At 39.6% G+C, this 17,058-nt stretch overlaps 1 protein-coding gene across 7 annotated transcripts in view; it reads right to left on the bottom strand.

Moving 5' to 3' along the window:
• The window catches only part of SIPA1L2 (signal induced proliferation associated 1 like 2), a 240,857-nt gene that overhangs the window by 82,960 nt on the left and 140,839 nt on the right, over window positions 1-17,058 (bottom strand). For all 7 annotated transcript variants that reach the window (XR_010345113.1, XM_064383605.1, XM_064383603.1 and 4 more), the window contains 3 exons: window positions 10,138-10,271; window positions 7,184-7,372; window positions 59-233 (listed from right to left, as the gene is read on the bottom strand). Coding sequence is in view for 6 of the 7 variants with exons in the window: in XM_064383605.1 (XP_064239675.1) it covers window positions 59-233; window positions 7,184-7,372; window positions 10,138-10,271 (498 nt within the window). In the remaining variant the exon portion in view is untranslated. The remainder of the gene's footprint in view (window positions 1-58; window positions 234-7,183; window positions 7,373-10,137; window positions 10,272-17,058) is intronic.

The raw sequence follows: 17,058 nt of genomic DNA on the forward strand, positions 1-17,058 counted from the left end.
GCAGCACGCCTACCTTAGGAGAATTAAAACTGTGCACACACACAAACATTAAACTTACTCTTATTGTCCAGCTGAGCTCGATATTTAGTAAATCCTTTCAGTCGGACTCTCTGGCCCAGCAGATCAAGGAATTCTTCAAAAGCTGGTCCCGCTGTCTCATTGTTATACATCTCTTCCTCTGTGCTCTGGCCTGCTTTGCAATAAAGGATCCCGATCTTGTGCTGAAAGCTCAGCTGAAATGGGGGAGAAATATAATTACTTGGCAAAGCATATCAGACAACCTAACTTCCAGTAAAATTAAAACTACAGAAGCTGAGAAGTGTTCTAAGAAGGCATGCCAGAACAATTCCCACAAGCGAATAAGCAAAAGAGCAGGCAACTGCCACCGTGCGAGATGCCACAAATAATAACCCAGAAACCCCAGAACACAGCTGGAGACATGTCAGAAACCCTAAAACATAATGGCCATGGCCATGTGGGATTTGCCAGATTTCCAAAAAGGACAGGAAGTCAAGGTTCAAGCAACTACTTAAAAATAGAACTGTGGAAATACTTAATCTGATACACTTCATATAGTAATTAGGATTATCTTCTAAGTTGGAAAGAAAAAAGGCTACAAACTTTTAAAAGTTTCCCTCTCTAGTAATACCTTTTTCTTCTTTATTTGAATTTTATATATTTCTTGTAAATATGTTAAGACTGTAAGGAAAAAACAAATCAAATTAAGGTCTGGTAAGGGTAGAATTCCAATGGAAATTATGATATATGTATATAAACATAAAATGTTTTGTTGCCATAAAAAAGTAACTCTGGCTGTAAATTCATATTCATTTCTTACATTTTTAACTATTTTGAAAATATCTGCTAAATATAAAGTGTACTACAAAAAATTCTAATAGCAACTGAGGAGCTCTTGCTATAATCCTGTCTTAGGTCAATGCCACGTTCATGCTGGAAGCCATGGGACTTCCTCCCAAGGCCAGTAAGAAACTGGATGCATTTTTATAGCTTTCTTATGTCCCCCAAAGAGGAACTACTTCTCACTCAGGCAATCAGAGCTCTTAATCTTACTACCAGCAATCTGAGCCTCAAAGGCTGACAGATTATCAGACATCGCCAATTCCCTAAAGACATCAATCCATAACACTGTTCACTTTTATTATCAAGCTGTAAAATAGAGCCTTTAATCAAAATTCATAGCTGACTATCTTAGTAAAATAAGGCAAAATGATACTCATTTCCCTGGAGCAGCAAAGTGATGACAGCAGTCTCATCCATATTATTATCTAATGACAACATACTATGCATGAAAGGCATGTGACATCTGCCTGGGTGATCTCAGCAGACATCAGGAAACATTTATTGCATGCTGGGTAAACTTAGAGTTGAGCAGGTTGAGTCAACTACCCATATATTCTGAATGTATTCCGATCTTGACTAAGAGCTATGAGAGACTACAAAAGGAAACATCACCTGTTTACAATCTGACTGAATCAGTTACCTATACTGATGGATGCTACAGCATCGCAGTTCATGGGCCTTGGGACCCTGTCAAAGCCAGGAGATCCCCAACTGCATAATGAGGAAAATGATCTGTACCTTCAGGGCGGGGATATGAGATGGTGTTCGTATACTACTCAATACCTAACATTATAAATTTACTGAACTACTACTGTAGTAGGGTCAAGAACAACACTTTCTATTTACCCAGAGATTGAGGAATCAATGTTTCTGATCAACACAATTATTTAAGTCAATGAGATAACACATTTACTGAGAATAGATGATCATCTTCAAAAAAAATTAAGTATAATAAAAATGCCTAACCTCATTTTATTATAAACATTATTTGCTCCTAAGTGACTCAGAAAACATTTCGAGATCTTAAAGTGCATTAGAGAAACTATTATGATTGCCAATTATTACACAGATGTTGGTGAAATCTGTAATTGTTGGAATCTGTATTAATACTAAGACATGGCCTGAAAATGACTGTTTCCCATCATGGACACGATGTTAGTTGACTTCTCTTTCGCTGTGAGAAGAGGATTTCAGCTCTCCAGTTATTTGGCCCTGGCTGTAATGAGAGTCCACCATTAATACCGCAGAATACTAGAGCTGCTATGCTAACTCCAATGCCTGTGCACTTCAGTGCCCACTGCTTCCACTGCACTCAGTAGAATTGCTGCACCATGATCCTCATCCTTGGAGGTCACTCTGCCCTGGTGGCTGCTGTCCCTGTTTGCGCATCCTCTGCTCCTTCTTACCTGAGACCATTGCCAGTGCCATGTGCCATGTCACCTGAAGGCCACCTTTGTCTTCAGTGCCTCAGGACAAAAGACAGCTTGCCTCAGTATGCCCTGGCATCTCCAGGAGGAAACCCCTTCCTCTTCTCCTGTCCAGCTCTTTAATGAGGAGTTCTGGAGTAGAGCTATTTGGGAGCCCAGGGTGTGCACTGTATGTCAAGAAGAGCCGTCACTGGGCTGGCACACTTTCTCTCTGACTCGGAGAGTCTTGTGGGCTTGCTATTTCTCTTGAACTCTCATTCAGGCAAAGACCAAACAACTGGAGAACTGAAACCTCACGAAACCTAATTGCTGACTGTTGTGCTGTCAACTTCACACCCTTCTCTTCCCAGCCATCGGGCACATCAGCCTGTGTCTAGATCCTAACCATGAACAGGATTTGCATTTCCATCCAAGAAGCTCCTGTGCCCATGGAATGAGTGGATGTGGCTAAAACAGATTTCAAGGCCCTCAGGTGTCTTAGGATAGCTGCCATACCCTGGCTCCAAAGAAAACACCTTGATACACACATGACATGGCATGGAACTCACAGGTACTTGCCAGTCACGCCTACTTTTGATCAGTTTGCCAAGTGAAACTGATACAACAGAAATACCTCCAGTGACTTAAAGAATTGTGGCTTGTTTACAACAAGGACTGATTCCAGCAAAACAATAACAGAATAAAATGTTCAGTAAAAACACTTCTCTCACCAGTCTTTTTCAGAAACCTGGAAAACAATCAAAATGTGGTATCAACTACTAAATACTCCCAGGGTATATCAGAAAGCAGCAACATACTTCTTCAGCTCCATCATAATATAAAGTAAACAAGAGACTCCAGATTCCATACACTAAAATTCCTCATTCTCTCAGAACAAGGCTTCATTAAACCTCAAGCTAAGCCTAATACTTAGTCTATTGCACCAACCTTTATTTAACTGGTCTGATAAGAGCTACACCAGTCCCACAGTCCAGGGATAGAACTAGGCTTGCACTTGGACATAAGTACTGCTGCAAACTAAAAATATTCACTTGTCAAAATTCCCTATGGCTTCAGTGCTGATAGCTGGACATACATACATACATACTGCCCAGACAGCAGAGGATCCAAACCATGCCCCATTTTCTGAGACAGGATAAAAACTGGCAGCTCTATTTCCAAGGCCAGAAGCTTTGTCATTATTGACAAGAAAATTTACATTCAAATGAAGGTCAGAAAAAACAAAGCCTCAGAATTGCTTTGAACGTATATTTGAGTGTGCAATAAATCCCTTCCACTCCATTCTCCTGACTCAGTCTACTTGTTCAAGGCATGTAGTCTCATTTATTTAGACCTGCTTGACTTCAGTTAAAGCAAATCTGATATTGAGTAAACATACATATCTGGGGTGAGTGGACAAGAGGGGAATGGGGTAGTTGACCTTAAGAATCAATTAAAAATTCTATTAAGGATTTCATAATATCCTAAGATAGAGCTGTCATAATTCATCGAAATAACACTTTGTTTACAGTCGACCTATATAATTTTGAGTTTACCTACTAAATACATTGGGATAGTCTTTTTAAAAAGGAAAAATGGAATTTTAGAAGTGGAGCGGTGAAATTATGTAGATAAAGTAGCAAAACCATCAAGGTCTTGTTTAATAATTACTTTCCTGAAAATTCTCCAGTGTTCGAGTCTTCCTACTCAAAACATCTAACCAAACTGAAAGAACAGAAGGAATGATCTAAACACCCACAGAATCTTCTACTTCTGAAACCTGTCTTATACAGAGCACATATACTCAGTGGCTATATGACAAACCAGGATGGACTGTAAACTACAAAAGAGTAGAAACAACATGTAATTAGGATATATATAAGTAATTAGGAGATATATAGATATATATATATAATTTTGTATATATAGATATATATATATAATTTTGTATATATATATTAGGATATATATATATATATATATATATAAGGAGAATATATATATATATATAGTGTGTTTGTTTTGTTTTGTTTTGAGATGGAATCTCGCTCTGTTGCCCAGGCTGGAGTGCAGTGGTACGATCTCGGCTCACTGCAACCACCACCTCCCAGTTCAAGCAATTCTCCTGCCTCAGCCTCCCCAGTAGCTGGGATTACAGGCACCCGCCACCACACCTGGCTAATTTTTGTATTCTTAGTAGAGACAGGGTTTCACCATGTTGGTCACGCTGGTCTCGAACTCCTGACCTCACATGATCAACCCACCTTAGCCTCCCAAAGTGCGGGATTACAGGCATCAGCTACCAAGCCCGACCCATATGAGGTTATACTTTAAATATATTTTCAAGATTAAGAAACCCTTAGAACAATAACAAAATTGGCCCATCCCTTCCTGGGAAGATTTACTATTAGGAAAATGAATAAAAAACAGCACTGCTTGTCTCTACTACCCTAATAGGCTGGTAGTGACTTGTAAGGATTCTTTAGAAACCGGGATGTTAAAAAAAGCTGTTCAATCTCTTAAAGAAATGAACATAAACAGTGTATTTTCATCATGTATAATGGAAATCTGATACAATTCAGAGTTTTAGGGAGTTAAAATGCCATACTGTGCTTAAGTTTGAACAGCATTAAGAAAGTATACCAAAGTCAAACAAATATAAAATCTAGAGAAAAGCCCATGAACTACTACTAGAAATATGAAATGCAGTGGTTTGTATCAAAGCAGAACCTCATTTTCAAAATTCATTCATTGACATCAGACTGTAAATAGGTGTTCAGTAAAGATACTTAAAATGCCTAGTTTTTAGAATCGCGTGGCATAGCTTCTAGACCCATCTGACTACACAGACATTCCAAAGGAGCTTGTACTTGATTCAGAAGGCAATAGGGGGACGTCGAAAATTTTCCATTAGAATGTGGCGTGATCAGAGGTGTATTTTAGGAAGATTATTCTGATAGAAGAAAGGAGGCTCACATTCACTGATGCCTAAAACAGGCTGATAAGGATAGAAACTGATGGTTACATCAATCAACTTGTAGCGGCCATGATGTCTTTTTTCACTGCTCGGCAAAAGAAGCCCTAGATGGTAGCAGGGGCAGAGCCCTGAGGGTTTCTGGGGAACATGGACCTTCTATAAAACTTTCTAGAGCAGCCTCAGGGGACCAAATGAATGCCTTACCCACCAGGCACCTGCTCTGTAGTACAATGATATATTTTAAAGGGAGAACCAATATATCCTACAAAGGTATAAAGAACTACCTACCACATAGGTGGCAAGTTCTTTTCATCACCTCTCTTACAACATGAAAATAAACGCTATTCTTCACGTCAAGCCTGCCCGAACTCCCAGCACTTTCAACCAACCCCACTATATCCTCTCTAACCCGCCATAATATGTTTTCATCAACTCTTTCACGAACATTTCATATATTCCACATACTTTACCAGTCATAATCATGGTAAACCTATTCTGTGTATTACGCAATTTTAGAAGTCAACTGCTCGACATTAGAGTTTGGTTTGGTTGTTAATATGTCAGTTTTCATTCCTGAGACAGAGCTCAAGATTATTCATTCTGAGTGTTAGAATATCTGCTTCTTTTTGCTAATAATGCAGTGTTAACGTTTCATCACTTTTAGAATTCTAGCCACCTGAGGTGTCAAATAGTTGACTTTAACCACAGTCTTATCTGGTCAACCAAGAAATATCTCATATTTCCTCTAAAACATACAGAAGAATGCTACTGGGGAAATTCTGAAAATATACATTGTCACTGTCTTTTTAAAATCATAGATTTAAAAGCAAATCCACTCATTTAAAATATATTGCATGCACTTGAGTATATACTGCTGTTTCCTCTATGAGTTATTGTGCACATGAAACTTAAATATCTTTTTCCATATTCTGAACTAACATCTCAATTCTGTCCATCACTAATTCTCTCCTGGACAATATCCTACAAAGGTATAAAGAACTACCTACTACATAGGTGGCAAGTTCAATTAATCACATAATTAATTTCCACCTAGCCATCAATCTCTATCTTCATCAGCCTGTACAATTCCTTTTTACCAGAATAATATTCCTAAAATACAGTTCTGATCACATCACACCCTAACAGAAAACCTTCGATGGCTCCCCACTGCCTGAATCAAGTGCGAGTTCTTTAGGCTAGAATTCTAGGTCTCATTTGTTCTAGGCTCAACTTACTTCTCCCACCCCACCACACCTCACCACCCCTCTTTTCTTTGTAAAGAAACCAGTCATAGTTCCTAAAACAGCAACTCCTCATGGCTCCCTCTTAGGATTCCATCCAAGTCCAAAGGTCCAGTTAAAATGCCACCTCTTCGGGAGATTTGCCCAGTCAGATGTTTCTTCTTTCCCAAAGTACTCATTGCATTTACACCTCTCCAAGATCTCTTACCATCTTCTGCAATGCAGAGGCCTTTCTGCTCTTAATCTTACTGTCCCTATAGGCCAAGGACTAGGTCTTAGTCAGCTTTGATCTTTCTAATGCTTGCTGTTCACACCCATCTGTCAGCATGATGCCTTCCACATAGCAGACAAGATTAAATGCTGGTTCAGGGAAAGGGCCAACATGAGATTTTTAAACCTTGGAAAAAACCACTACTGACTTCTATTAATCATGCAATCAGATGCACTCTTGCAAGCTGGGACACACCAAAACCTTGGTAATAACAAAAAGTCACTACTCAGCAGGAGGTGTGTTATATACTATAATGGCATCATGTTTCCAAACTAGTATAAAAATATATTTGGGAAAAACTAAAGAGAAAATGTTCTGAGGCATTTAAAATAAATGATCTTACAAGAAAGACGGATGGGAAAACTCCAAAACTTTTAGAAACAGACACAAACTCATACAGAAAAACACAATCTCACATTATACACACCCCTTGTTCATCAAGCTTAAGCAGCTGCTCTGAGACCTTGGGTGAGCTGGAAGCCTGTCGCAGGCACTGAATGCTCAGCTCTGGAATGACGTATTCCAAAACTTCTTTGAGAGGTAGTCCTCGTGCGGTACCATGCCTAGCAGTAGAGGGTATAGCATCTTCTAAAATTGCTCCTCTCAGAGTTGTAAGCTGCAGAGACAAAACATAAGACTTCCGTTAATACTGATTCTCAATTACCCACTTACAGTCTAATCATTTGGCTGCCTTAAGAAAGGAAAAAGAGAAGCAAGACTCTTTCTGAGTGTGGCAAAAGGGTTGAAAGTGCCCCATTTGAAGAGACAAAATCAATACTCAGAGTCTTTTTTTTTTTTTTTGAGATAGAGTCTCGCTCTGTTGCCCAGGCTGGAGTGCAGTGGTGTGATCTTACCTCACTGCAACCTCCGCCTCCTGGGTTCAAGCAGTTCTCCTGCCTCAGCCTCCTGAGTAGCTGAGACTACAGACACGCACCACCATGACTGGCTAATTTTTGTATTTTTAGTAGAGATGGGGTTTCACCATCTTGGCCAGGTTGGTCTTGAACTCCTGACCTTGTGATCCACCTGCCTCAGCCTCCCAAAGTGCTGGGATTACAGGTGTGAGCCATGCCCAGCCAACACGCAGAGTCTTTAAAAAATAACAGTATACAAGGATCAGGAACAAGCCAGGTGAAGTGGAAATGAGCAGATGTATGCTTAAGAATGAGGAGAAGCAAGGCAGAGCAATGCTATGAAAATTAGGGCATTCCTACAACTCTGAACCCACATGAGAGGAAACTAGATATGATGATCCTGGACCTGGCCATGATCACTCTTCTTCCATCCTCCCTTTCTCCTATCTCTCCATCTTCTTTTCTTCCACTCCCTTTCTTATCTTCAATTTTCCATAGTGACCATTCCTGAGGCTGAACAGGAGAACAAGAGCCAGTGGCATCCATGGGCAGGGTAATTCAGTGCTGAGAAGATAACCACTAAATTTTGTCTTATGATTTTTTTAGGTATCCTCAAATCCACCACTGAAACATGCAATCTATATTTGGAGCATGTGCCTAAGATCTAATACGATGACAGAGAAAACCCTAGAACCATAAATGAAGAGACCTGGTTCTAATCCGATCTCCTTCTGACTCACTCTGTTGCCCAGAGCGAATAGAGAGAGTCCTTAGACTACTAACAACAGGAGCTGGGTTGATGGCAGTCATAAGGATACCTAACATGTGCATAATGTTCCGTAACACTGGCCAACACATGAACTGCAATGAGGACAATGTTCTCTATCTATGCTAATACGGGAGCCCCAGCCACATTAGCTACTGAACACTTAAAATCACTAATGCCATGAAGGAAAAGGATTTCTAATCTTGTTTAGTTACTTTAAATTTAACATTTAAATTAAATTAAGTATTTAAATTTAATTTAAATAGCCACCTGTGGCTAGTGGCTACTGAAATGAAAAGCACAGGTCTATAACTTAAAATATGTCACTTTAATAGAGAGACTTTACGTCACACATACATAGAGCCTAGGTCACTGGGACATCTATGTACTAGGTAAGATGAACAGGGGTACACATGTTCATGCAGCTGGAAACTAGAAAAGGACTCTGTGTTTTCTCTGATCTGGAAGCAGTTAACCAAAATACATGTTCTGGAGTATCTGCCAAATATATATCCCTCTAATTAAAACGTACTAAAAGGATAAAAGCTAAAGTGCTGGACAGATCCACTTCTTTTCATTTTTAAGAGACAGTGTCTTGTTATTTTGCCCAGGCTGGAGTGCAGAGCCTATTCAGAGGTGCAACCATAGTTCACTATAGCCTCAACTCCAGAGGCTTAAGCCATCCTTCCACCCCAACCTCCTGAGTAGCTGGGACTACAGGCATGTGCCACCATGCCCAGCTTCAGACTTAATTATTTATATAAATCAGTATCTCTACCTATTTAGCTATACATGTTGTGTCATTTGTACAACAATCTCATTTTCCACTAAAAGCAAGACAGGCAAGAAGCTAACCTGGGTCCTCAGTGTAACAAAGTGTGGGTAGTAATGACTGTCCTGGTGGGTTCTGAACTTGCATGGGACCTGTAGCCCCTTTTTTTTTGGCCCATTTCTCCCATTTGGAACAGGAACATTTACCCATCCCTGCAGTCCCATTGCGTCTTGGAAGTAACTAACTTGTTTTGGATTTTATGGGCTCATCAGCAGAAGGGACTTGCCTTGTCTCAGATGAGACTTTGTTCTGTGGACTTTTGAGTTAATGCTGGAATGAGCTAAGACTAGGGTTCTGTTGAGAAGGGATAATTGTATTTTGCAATGTGAGAAGGACATGAGATTTGGGAGGGACCAGCGGTGAAATAATATGGGTTAGATTTGTGTCCCTGCCCAAATCTCATGTCAAATTAGAGAAGGGGCCTGGTGGGAGGTGACTGGATCATGGATGTGAATTTCCCCCTTGCTGTTCTCATGATAGTGAGTTCTCACAAGGTTTGATAGTTTAAACATGTGTGCCACTTGCCCCTTTGCTCTCTTTCTCTGTCCTGCTCCATCATGGTGAGAAGTGCTTGTTTCCCCTTCACCTTTCGTCATGATTCTAAGTTTCCTGAGGCCTCCCACTCATGTTTCTTGTTAAGCCTGCAGAACTATGAGTCAATTAAACCTTTTCTTCATAAATTACCCAGTCTCAGTAGTTCTTTATAGTAGTGTGACAATGAACTAATATAGCCACTTAATATCCATGACATGTTTCCGAATTTTTCATTTGGAATAAAATGTTGCAATGCCCTTTTTAATTATCTTAAATGTTGCAATCATTAACATTAAAAAAATAAACTCAGTACCGTATCTAAAACACACTCAAGCAGTAACATCAAAGGAAGTTTTAGACTTTAGCCCAATAACAATGGCAAGGAATTCCATTACCTCACTTGTCCTGAAAGCCACCCTATAGTTGAACTGGGATCCTTCTTTCTCCTTGGCATCTTCCACCTTCTCTCTCCGGATGCTAACTGCCACTGGACCAAGGTTTTCATCTATTCCAAAGTAGTTTTGGTGCTCTAAAATGAAAGAGAGAGGGTAGCATCAAAAGAAAGAGAAAGGAACAAAAAGCGGAATGGATATCTCTTAGTTTGTGTAACAAATCTCTGAGGAAATACCACACAGCTCATACACAACAATTTCCCTGTATTTGTTTGATCATATCTTCTGGCTTCCAGTTTGGATGCAATTCTACACCTCATTTTCAATTACTTCCTCTTCTCATTATGCTTTTCACTAGTTCCTGAACAGCAAAAGCCTCCCTATTCCAAAGTTGTTATTTTGTGATTATGTGAATAGCATCATTAGAAAGAGGTACTGTCATTCTTAGAAACTGTCAAAAGAGGAACAGGGCTAAAGAATCGATACTGAAAACAGTTTCCCTCCATCTGGGAAAGTCATCATCTTTGACTCAATGAGGGCGCCAGAAGTGACCTAAGTAGCATTTCAGGCCAGCCAGATTAATCTTGGTGATCAGTAGTGCAGCAAAGATCACCTTTTCATTACAATGTCACTAAAACAGCATAATGTTTCTAAAGTTTATAACATTCATAAAGTCTAAAGCACAATTTAGGAACATAAAATACATAAAAGGTCAGTGAGTTGCTAAAGTCAAATTCTATCTACAAATCCTGTAACTTGGTTTACAATGCCATCAGCTAATCATTTCTTTCACATAAAATCACTGGTCTTTGAGGGATCTAAAAACCCTACCATCTACATGCAAAGGGTGGAACCTGAGGCCATACTGTTCATCTAACACAGGGATCCCTCCAGGATATCTTTCCTAAGAGAGTCATTCTTCTCTTACGCATATGTACAATCACTACATGTGGGCATTGTTTCAGCCATGGGGAGAACATTCCAGAAAATAGTCACTACTTATGAAGCAAATACTCTATTCTGAACCCTTTAAATGACATGAAGCCTACTCCTCTGTAAACAATTCCCTCTAGACTGCTGGTTTCTTATCAGTGAGCTCTGCTAAAAGCAGCCAAAAAACACCTCATCGCAACTTTCAAACTTTTAAAATGTTTCCTCTGAAATGACCTGAACTTAACACAATATTCAAGATATGGTCCGACCCACACAAAATAGAGGGAGCAATTACCCAAATGCTTATGAATGCAGCTTAAAATTTTATCTATTTTTAGCAGCTCCATCCTACCAATAATTCATGTGAGCAGGTGGTAAAGGCAAACCTCCAGGTGTTATTCATTTATTTCTTAATGAATTGCTGCCAGGTCAGTTCTCCAAGGTGTATCCTCATAAAATCGATTTTTTTTTACCCTTACTTAAGGTTTTTTTAGCTAAAAAGAAAGAATACAGTGAACATTTACAAGCTTGAAGAAAACCTATAGGTATTCCAAAGGCTTTTGGTTATGCCAGTGCTTGCCACAAAGATTTTTGAAGGAATAAGAAAAGTTGCTGAGAGAGCAGAAAACAGAATGAGATCAGCAAAGGAAAACAGCACCTGAATCACTCAGAATACACACTATCCAAAGCCACTAATGAATACTGGCTAGACCTTGAAAAGGCAAATCATTTACCTATTTGCTGTTTGCAACCAAATGGGATTAGAACTGACATTATTTCCCTTTAAAGTCAGGGATGGAAGCAGCAAGCAAACTATTTTAAAAGATGAAAGGTGAATTACTGACATAGTATAGTCCTAGACTGGCACAAAAGGAAAATAGCCTATTTTTTTTAGTGGGTAATACATTCCTCGGGTATACAGTCATGTGCTGCATAATGCTGCTTTGGTCAGCGATGCAGCACGTATACCAACGGTGGTCCCATGAGATTATCATGAGGCTGAAAATCTACTATCGTCTAGTGACATTACAGATGTCATTACATGGGAATCCAACATATTACTCAAAACCAAAAAACGTTCTTAAAATAAAAGTAAATTAAGTAGGAAAAAATGCTTACAGAATAAGGATATGAAGAAAGTATTTTTGTACAGTTGTACACTGTGTGCATTAAGTGTTATTACAAAAGAGTAAAAACACTAAAAAAATAAAGCTATAAAGCAGAAAAATTACTGTAAGCTAAGGTTAATTATTATTAAACAAATGTTTTAAATAAATGAAGCATTGCCTAATATAAAATGTTTGTGAACTTTAATAAATGCAGTGTTGCCCAGTGTATGGCGTTTATAAAGTCTGCAGTAGCATAATGTCCTAGACATTCACATTAACTCACTACTTAATCACTGACTCACGCAGAGCAAGTTTTAGTCAATCCTGCAAGCTCCATTCACAGTAAGTGCCCTATAGAGGTGTACCACCTTTGATCTTTCACACAGTATTTTTACTGTACCTTTTCTATGTTTAGATACAAAAATACTTACCATTGTGTTACAACTGCCTACGGTATTCACTACAGTAACATGCTGCACAGGTTTGTAGCCTAGGAGCAAAATGTAATACCACAGAGCTTACATGTATAGAAGGCTATCCCATCTAGGTTTGTGTAAGTACACTCTATGGCATTTGCACAATGATGAAATTGCCTAAGGATGCATTTCTCAGAATATATCTCTATTGTTAAGTGATGCATGGCTGTATTGTGTACTGATAATAGCCAAGGTAGCTATTACAAACATAAAAACTCCAGTGACATTAAGCATAGATAAACAACGATCTGGGGTTAAGAAGAGCTGATCCAGAAGCAGGCACAAAAAAAATATTCAGTGAAAACAGAGACTAAAAGTTAATTGTCTACTTCAGACTACTAACTACACTGTCACTGTATCAAGTTGGCATTAGTGACTATTGGACCCATGACATTAGATCTTCTGGAAAACGCATCTTTAAACTTAAATCAGTTTAGAATATTCTTAGTTGCAGTTAGTTAACTATCCTGACAATAACTTTTGTTTTTCTCTCAATGAGTCAAATGCATCATAAGCCAAATGCATGAAGAAAAATATTCAGAAAGCAAACAAAAATACAAGAGTCATAAGACAAAAGCTTCCTTCTTATAACACATTTCAAAAAGTTACTTGCAAAAATACTCAATTCTATATTTGGCATTTGATAAGCCCTATAACAAGATCCAAAAGAGTTTCAAATTATTGTAGGTATACAAGAGTAAATACATAAAACTACTTTTTATGGTAAGATTGAGAGCCTCAGATTAAGAAAATTAAATCTCTAATTCTAATAGATGACAACATAAAATGATAATATGTGTACTGCTCTCACACTCAGCAGGTGCCACAGGGACAGAAAACAAGAGCCATGGCTGCCAGGGGCTGGAAGGAAGAGCAAGGGGCCGACTACAGAGGAGGCATGGGAGAATGTTCTGGAGTCACAAAGCTATTCTGCACTGACTGTGGTAACGGTAACATGATATTTATTTCTCAAAACTCTCAGATGTGTGCATTAAAAAAAAGTAAATTTTACTGTACATAAAATATACCTTCAGTTTTAAAAACAGGAGGGAGGCATAGTCAATGGGAGGAAGGGCCGGTGGTCCTTGCAAATGGACACGGCCTTCTGCACAGACAGAAACCGTGACTGTTTCACTCCCCTACAGCCTGTCAGTGGGGATAGTACCTATTCCTGAAGTCATCATTCTCTCTCATTCCTGTTTCCTTAATTAGTATTTAATCTTCAATCCACATCAAACTTTCTGCCAAGCTATTGCTCCACTCAAGGTCTTGTTGCCAAATCCAACTACCTTCCAGGCCTCCGACTGCAGGAGCTGTCTGCTGTGTGACACCAGTGGCCACTCCCTTCTTGTCGGGTCCCTCTACTCCTCCACTTCTATGACATCTGTTTTTCCAGGTGAGACTGCTTCCTGGTCTTTCATTGCAGGTGTCTGGCATGGCTCCTCCTGCGGCCTCTCCTTACAGCATGAGTGTTTCCCAAGACTCCAGCCATAGACCTTTCTGATTCTGTCTTCATACTTACATGAATATCTATCTTCTGACTTTCCATCTACTCACCCATCTTCTCCTTCACGTTTGTCAATGCTATCATTCCAAGCTTTCTCCAGGCTCTTCTCTCACAAATCCCCGGACTCATAAAGGACTAGGGAAGCATACTCCACCATTGATGGGATCAACTCTGGACTTCACCTGCTCCCTCTGTCTGGAATGTCTTCCACTTTTCTTCACTTGACATTCTTCTTACTCATCATTCAAGACTCAATCCAAACACCATTTCCACTGGAAATACTCCCCTTACCTCCAAAAAGGCCAAATCCTTCCAATTTTACATCCCAGGCCTACTGATATAGTGCCTAATAAATGAGAGGTGCCTAATAAACTGTTCTTCAATCATCAAACTGTAAAAGTAGGCTCCTCTGGTACTGTCCAAAAACAATGGTTGTATTTGACCTCAAGCAGCAATATTGAGATAAAAATAGGGAGGTAGCTCATTTCATGCCAGAAGTGATGAGACAGTGTGAAGCATCCTGGAGTCTGCAGCAGGCATTTCTGTCAGTGACAGGGGCAATACAGTTTCTTGAAGTATTTATAAAACCGAGAACTTATGTATCTATTAGAACTTACATGGCAACAGACCTATCCTGTCCTACTGCTGTAACGAATTTTCAACAAACTTCTGGCTTAAAACAACTCCATTTACTGCACACAGCTCTGGAGAGCAGAATTCAGCTTTAACAAGCAAAATTCAAGGTTCTGGAGTGGCTGCATTCCCCTGGGCAGCTCTAGAGGAAAATCCACGTCCTTGCCTTCTCTAGCTTCTAGACCTACATTCCTTACATTTCTTGGCTCATGGCCCTTCCTCCATCTTCACAGCCAGCAGCCAAGCATCTCGTTTCAGTGGCCACACTGCCTTTCTCTTCTGTAGTCAAAATTCCCTGTTTCTCTCCTATAAGGACACCTGTGATGGCATCTAGGTCCCAGCCAGGTCCCGCCCAGATAATCCAGGATAATCTCCCTATCTCAAGATCCCTAACTTAACCAAAACTGCAAAGTCTCTTCTGCTATATGAGGGAGCGTACACAAGCTCCAGGGATTAGGACCTGGACACCCCTGGAGACTATTATTTAGCCTTCCATACATACCTACTTAATCCACTTTAATTCACTTATTCAAATGGTGAACAGTGGATGTCTAACTGTGTACCAGAAACTGATAAATACGGGGGATACAAATACTGCCTGCTTCAAAATGTTTTAGTGCTGTGGGGTAATAATACAGGAAAGAGACAAAAGTTAAACTCCTCGACTGCCCTATTTTCCCTGGAGACACAGAAGCATTGAAATTAGGCCAAATAATAACCCTACAATGGCCTGTAAGAGTTAAAATGAAAGGAAGAGTCACACTTCTCTCCATTTAAATGAAAAGCTAAAAACGATTAAGCTTAGTGAGGAAGGCATGTCAAAAGCTGAGACAGCCTGAAAGCTAGGCCTCTTGCTTTCACAGAGAGGTTGGGCACCTCACTGTGTTGACTTTCACAAACAGCAAACCAAGTAGTGAATACAACAGAAAAGTTCTTGAAAACAGTAAAAGTGCTGCTTCAGAGAACACACGGTTAAAAAGCAAAACAGCCTACTGCTGATATGAAGAAAGTTTGAGTGGTCTGGATAGAAGACAAAACCAGCTACAACATTCCCTTAAGCAAAAGCCAAAGCCTCATCCAGAGCAAGGCCGTATCTCTCTTCTATTCTATGAAGGCTGAGAGAGGTGAAGAAGGTACAGAAGAAAAACTGGAAGCTAGCAGAGGTTGGTTCATGAGGCCTAAGGTAAGAAGCTATTTCCATGATTTAAGTGCAAGGTGAAGAAGCAAGTGCTGATAGAGTGAAGCCATACCAAGTTATCCAGCAAGTTATTTAGGTGAGACAACAGATGACAGTGGCTGCTAATGCTAATAAACAACAGACTTTCGATACAGACGAAACAGTCTTCTACTAGAAGAAGATGCCATCTAGAATTTTCGTAGCTAGAGGGGATGTCAATGCCTGGTTTCAAAGCTTCGAAAGATAGGATGACTCTCTTGCTAGGGGCTAATGCAGCTGCTGGCTTTAAGTTGAAGCCAATGCTTATTGATCATTCGGAAAATCCTAGGGCCCTTAAGAATTGTGCTAAAATGCTCTGCCTGTGCTCCATCAGCAGAACGACAAAGCCTGGACAACAGCATATCTGTTTACAGTATGGTTTACTGACTATTTTAAGCCCACTGTTAAGTCCTAGTTCTGAGACAAAAACGTTCCTTTCAAAATACTACTGCTTATTGACAACACACCTCATCACCCAAGAGCTCTGATGGAAATATATAAGGAGATTAATGTTGTTTTCATCCCTGCTAATACCACATTCATTCTGTACCCCATGAATCAGAGTATTTCTGCTTTTTAAGTCTTATTATTTAAGAAATACATTTTGTAAGGCTATATCTACCATAAATAGAGATTCCTCTGATGGATCTGGGCAGATAAAATTGGAAACCTGGAAGAGATTCATCATTCCAGATACCATTAACAACGTTTATGATTCATGAGAGGATGTCAAAATATAAACTTAACAGAGATTTAGAAGGTGACTCCAACCCTCATGGATGACCGAGGGATTCAAGAGTTCAATGGAGGGAGTAACTGCAGATGTAGGAGAAATAGCAAGAGGACTAGAATTAGAATTTAAGCCTGAAGATGTGATTGAATTGCTCATGATCAAACTTATACAGATGAGGAGTTGCTTCTTACGGATGAGCAACTTTGATGGAATTCACTCCTGGTGAAGATGCTGTGAACATTGTTGAGATAACAACAAAGGATTTAGAATACTGCATAAACTTGGTTGATTCAACAGTAGCAGCGTTTGAGATAATT

Source organism: Aotus nancymaae, unplaced genomic scaffold (genome assembly GCF_030222135.1).
Source record: "Aotus nancymaae isolate 86718 unplaced genomic scaffold, 86718_ANA_hifiasm-v0.15.2.pri h1tg000032l_0, whole genome shotgun sequence".
In the NCBI taxonomy this organism is placed as follows: Eukaryota; Metazoa; Chordata; class Mammalia; order Primates; family Aotidae; genus Aotus; species Aotus nancymaae.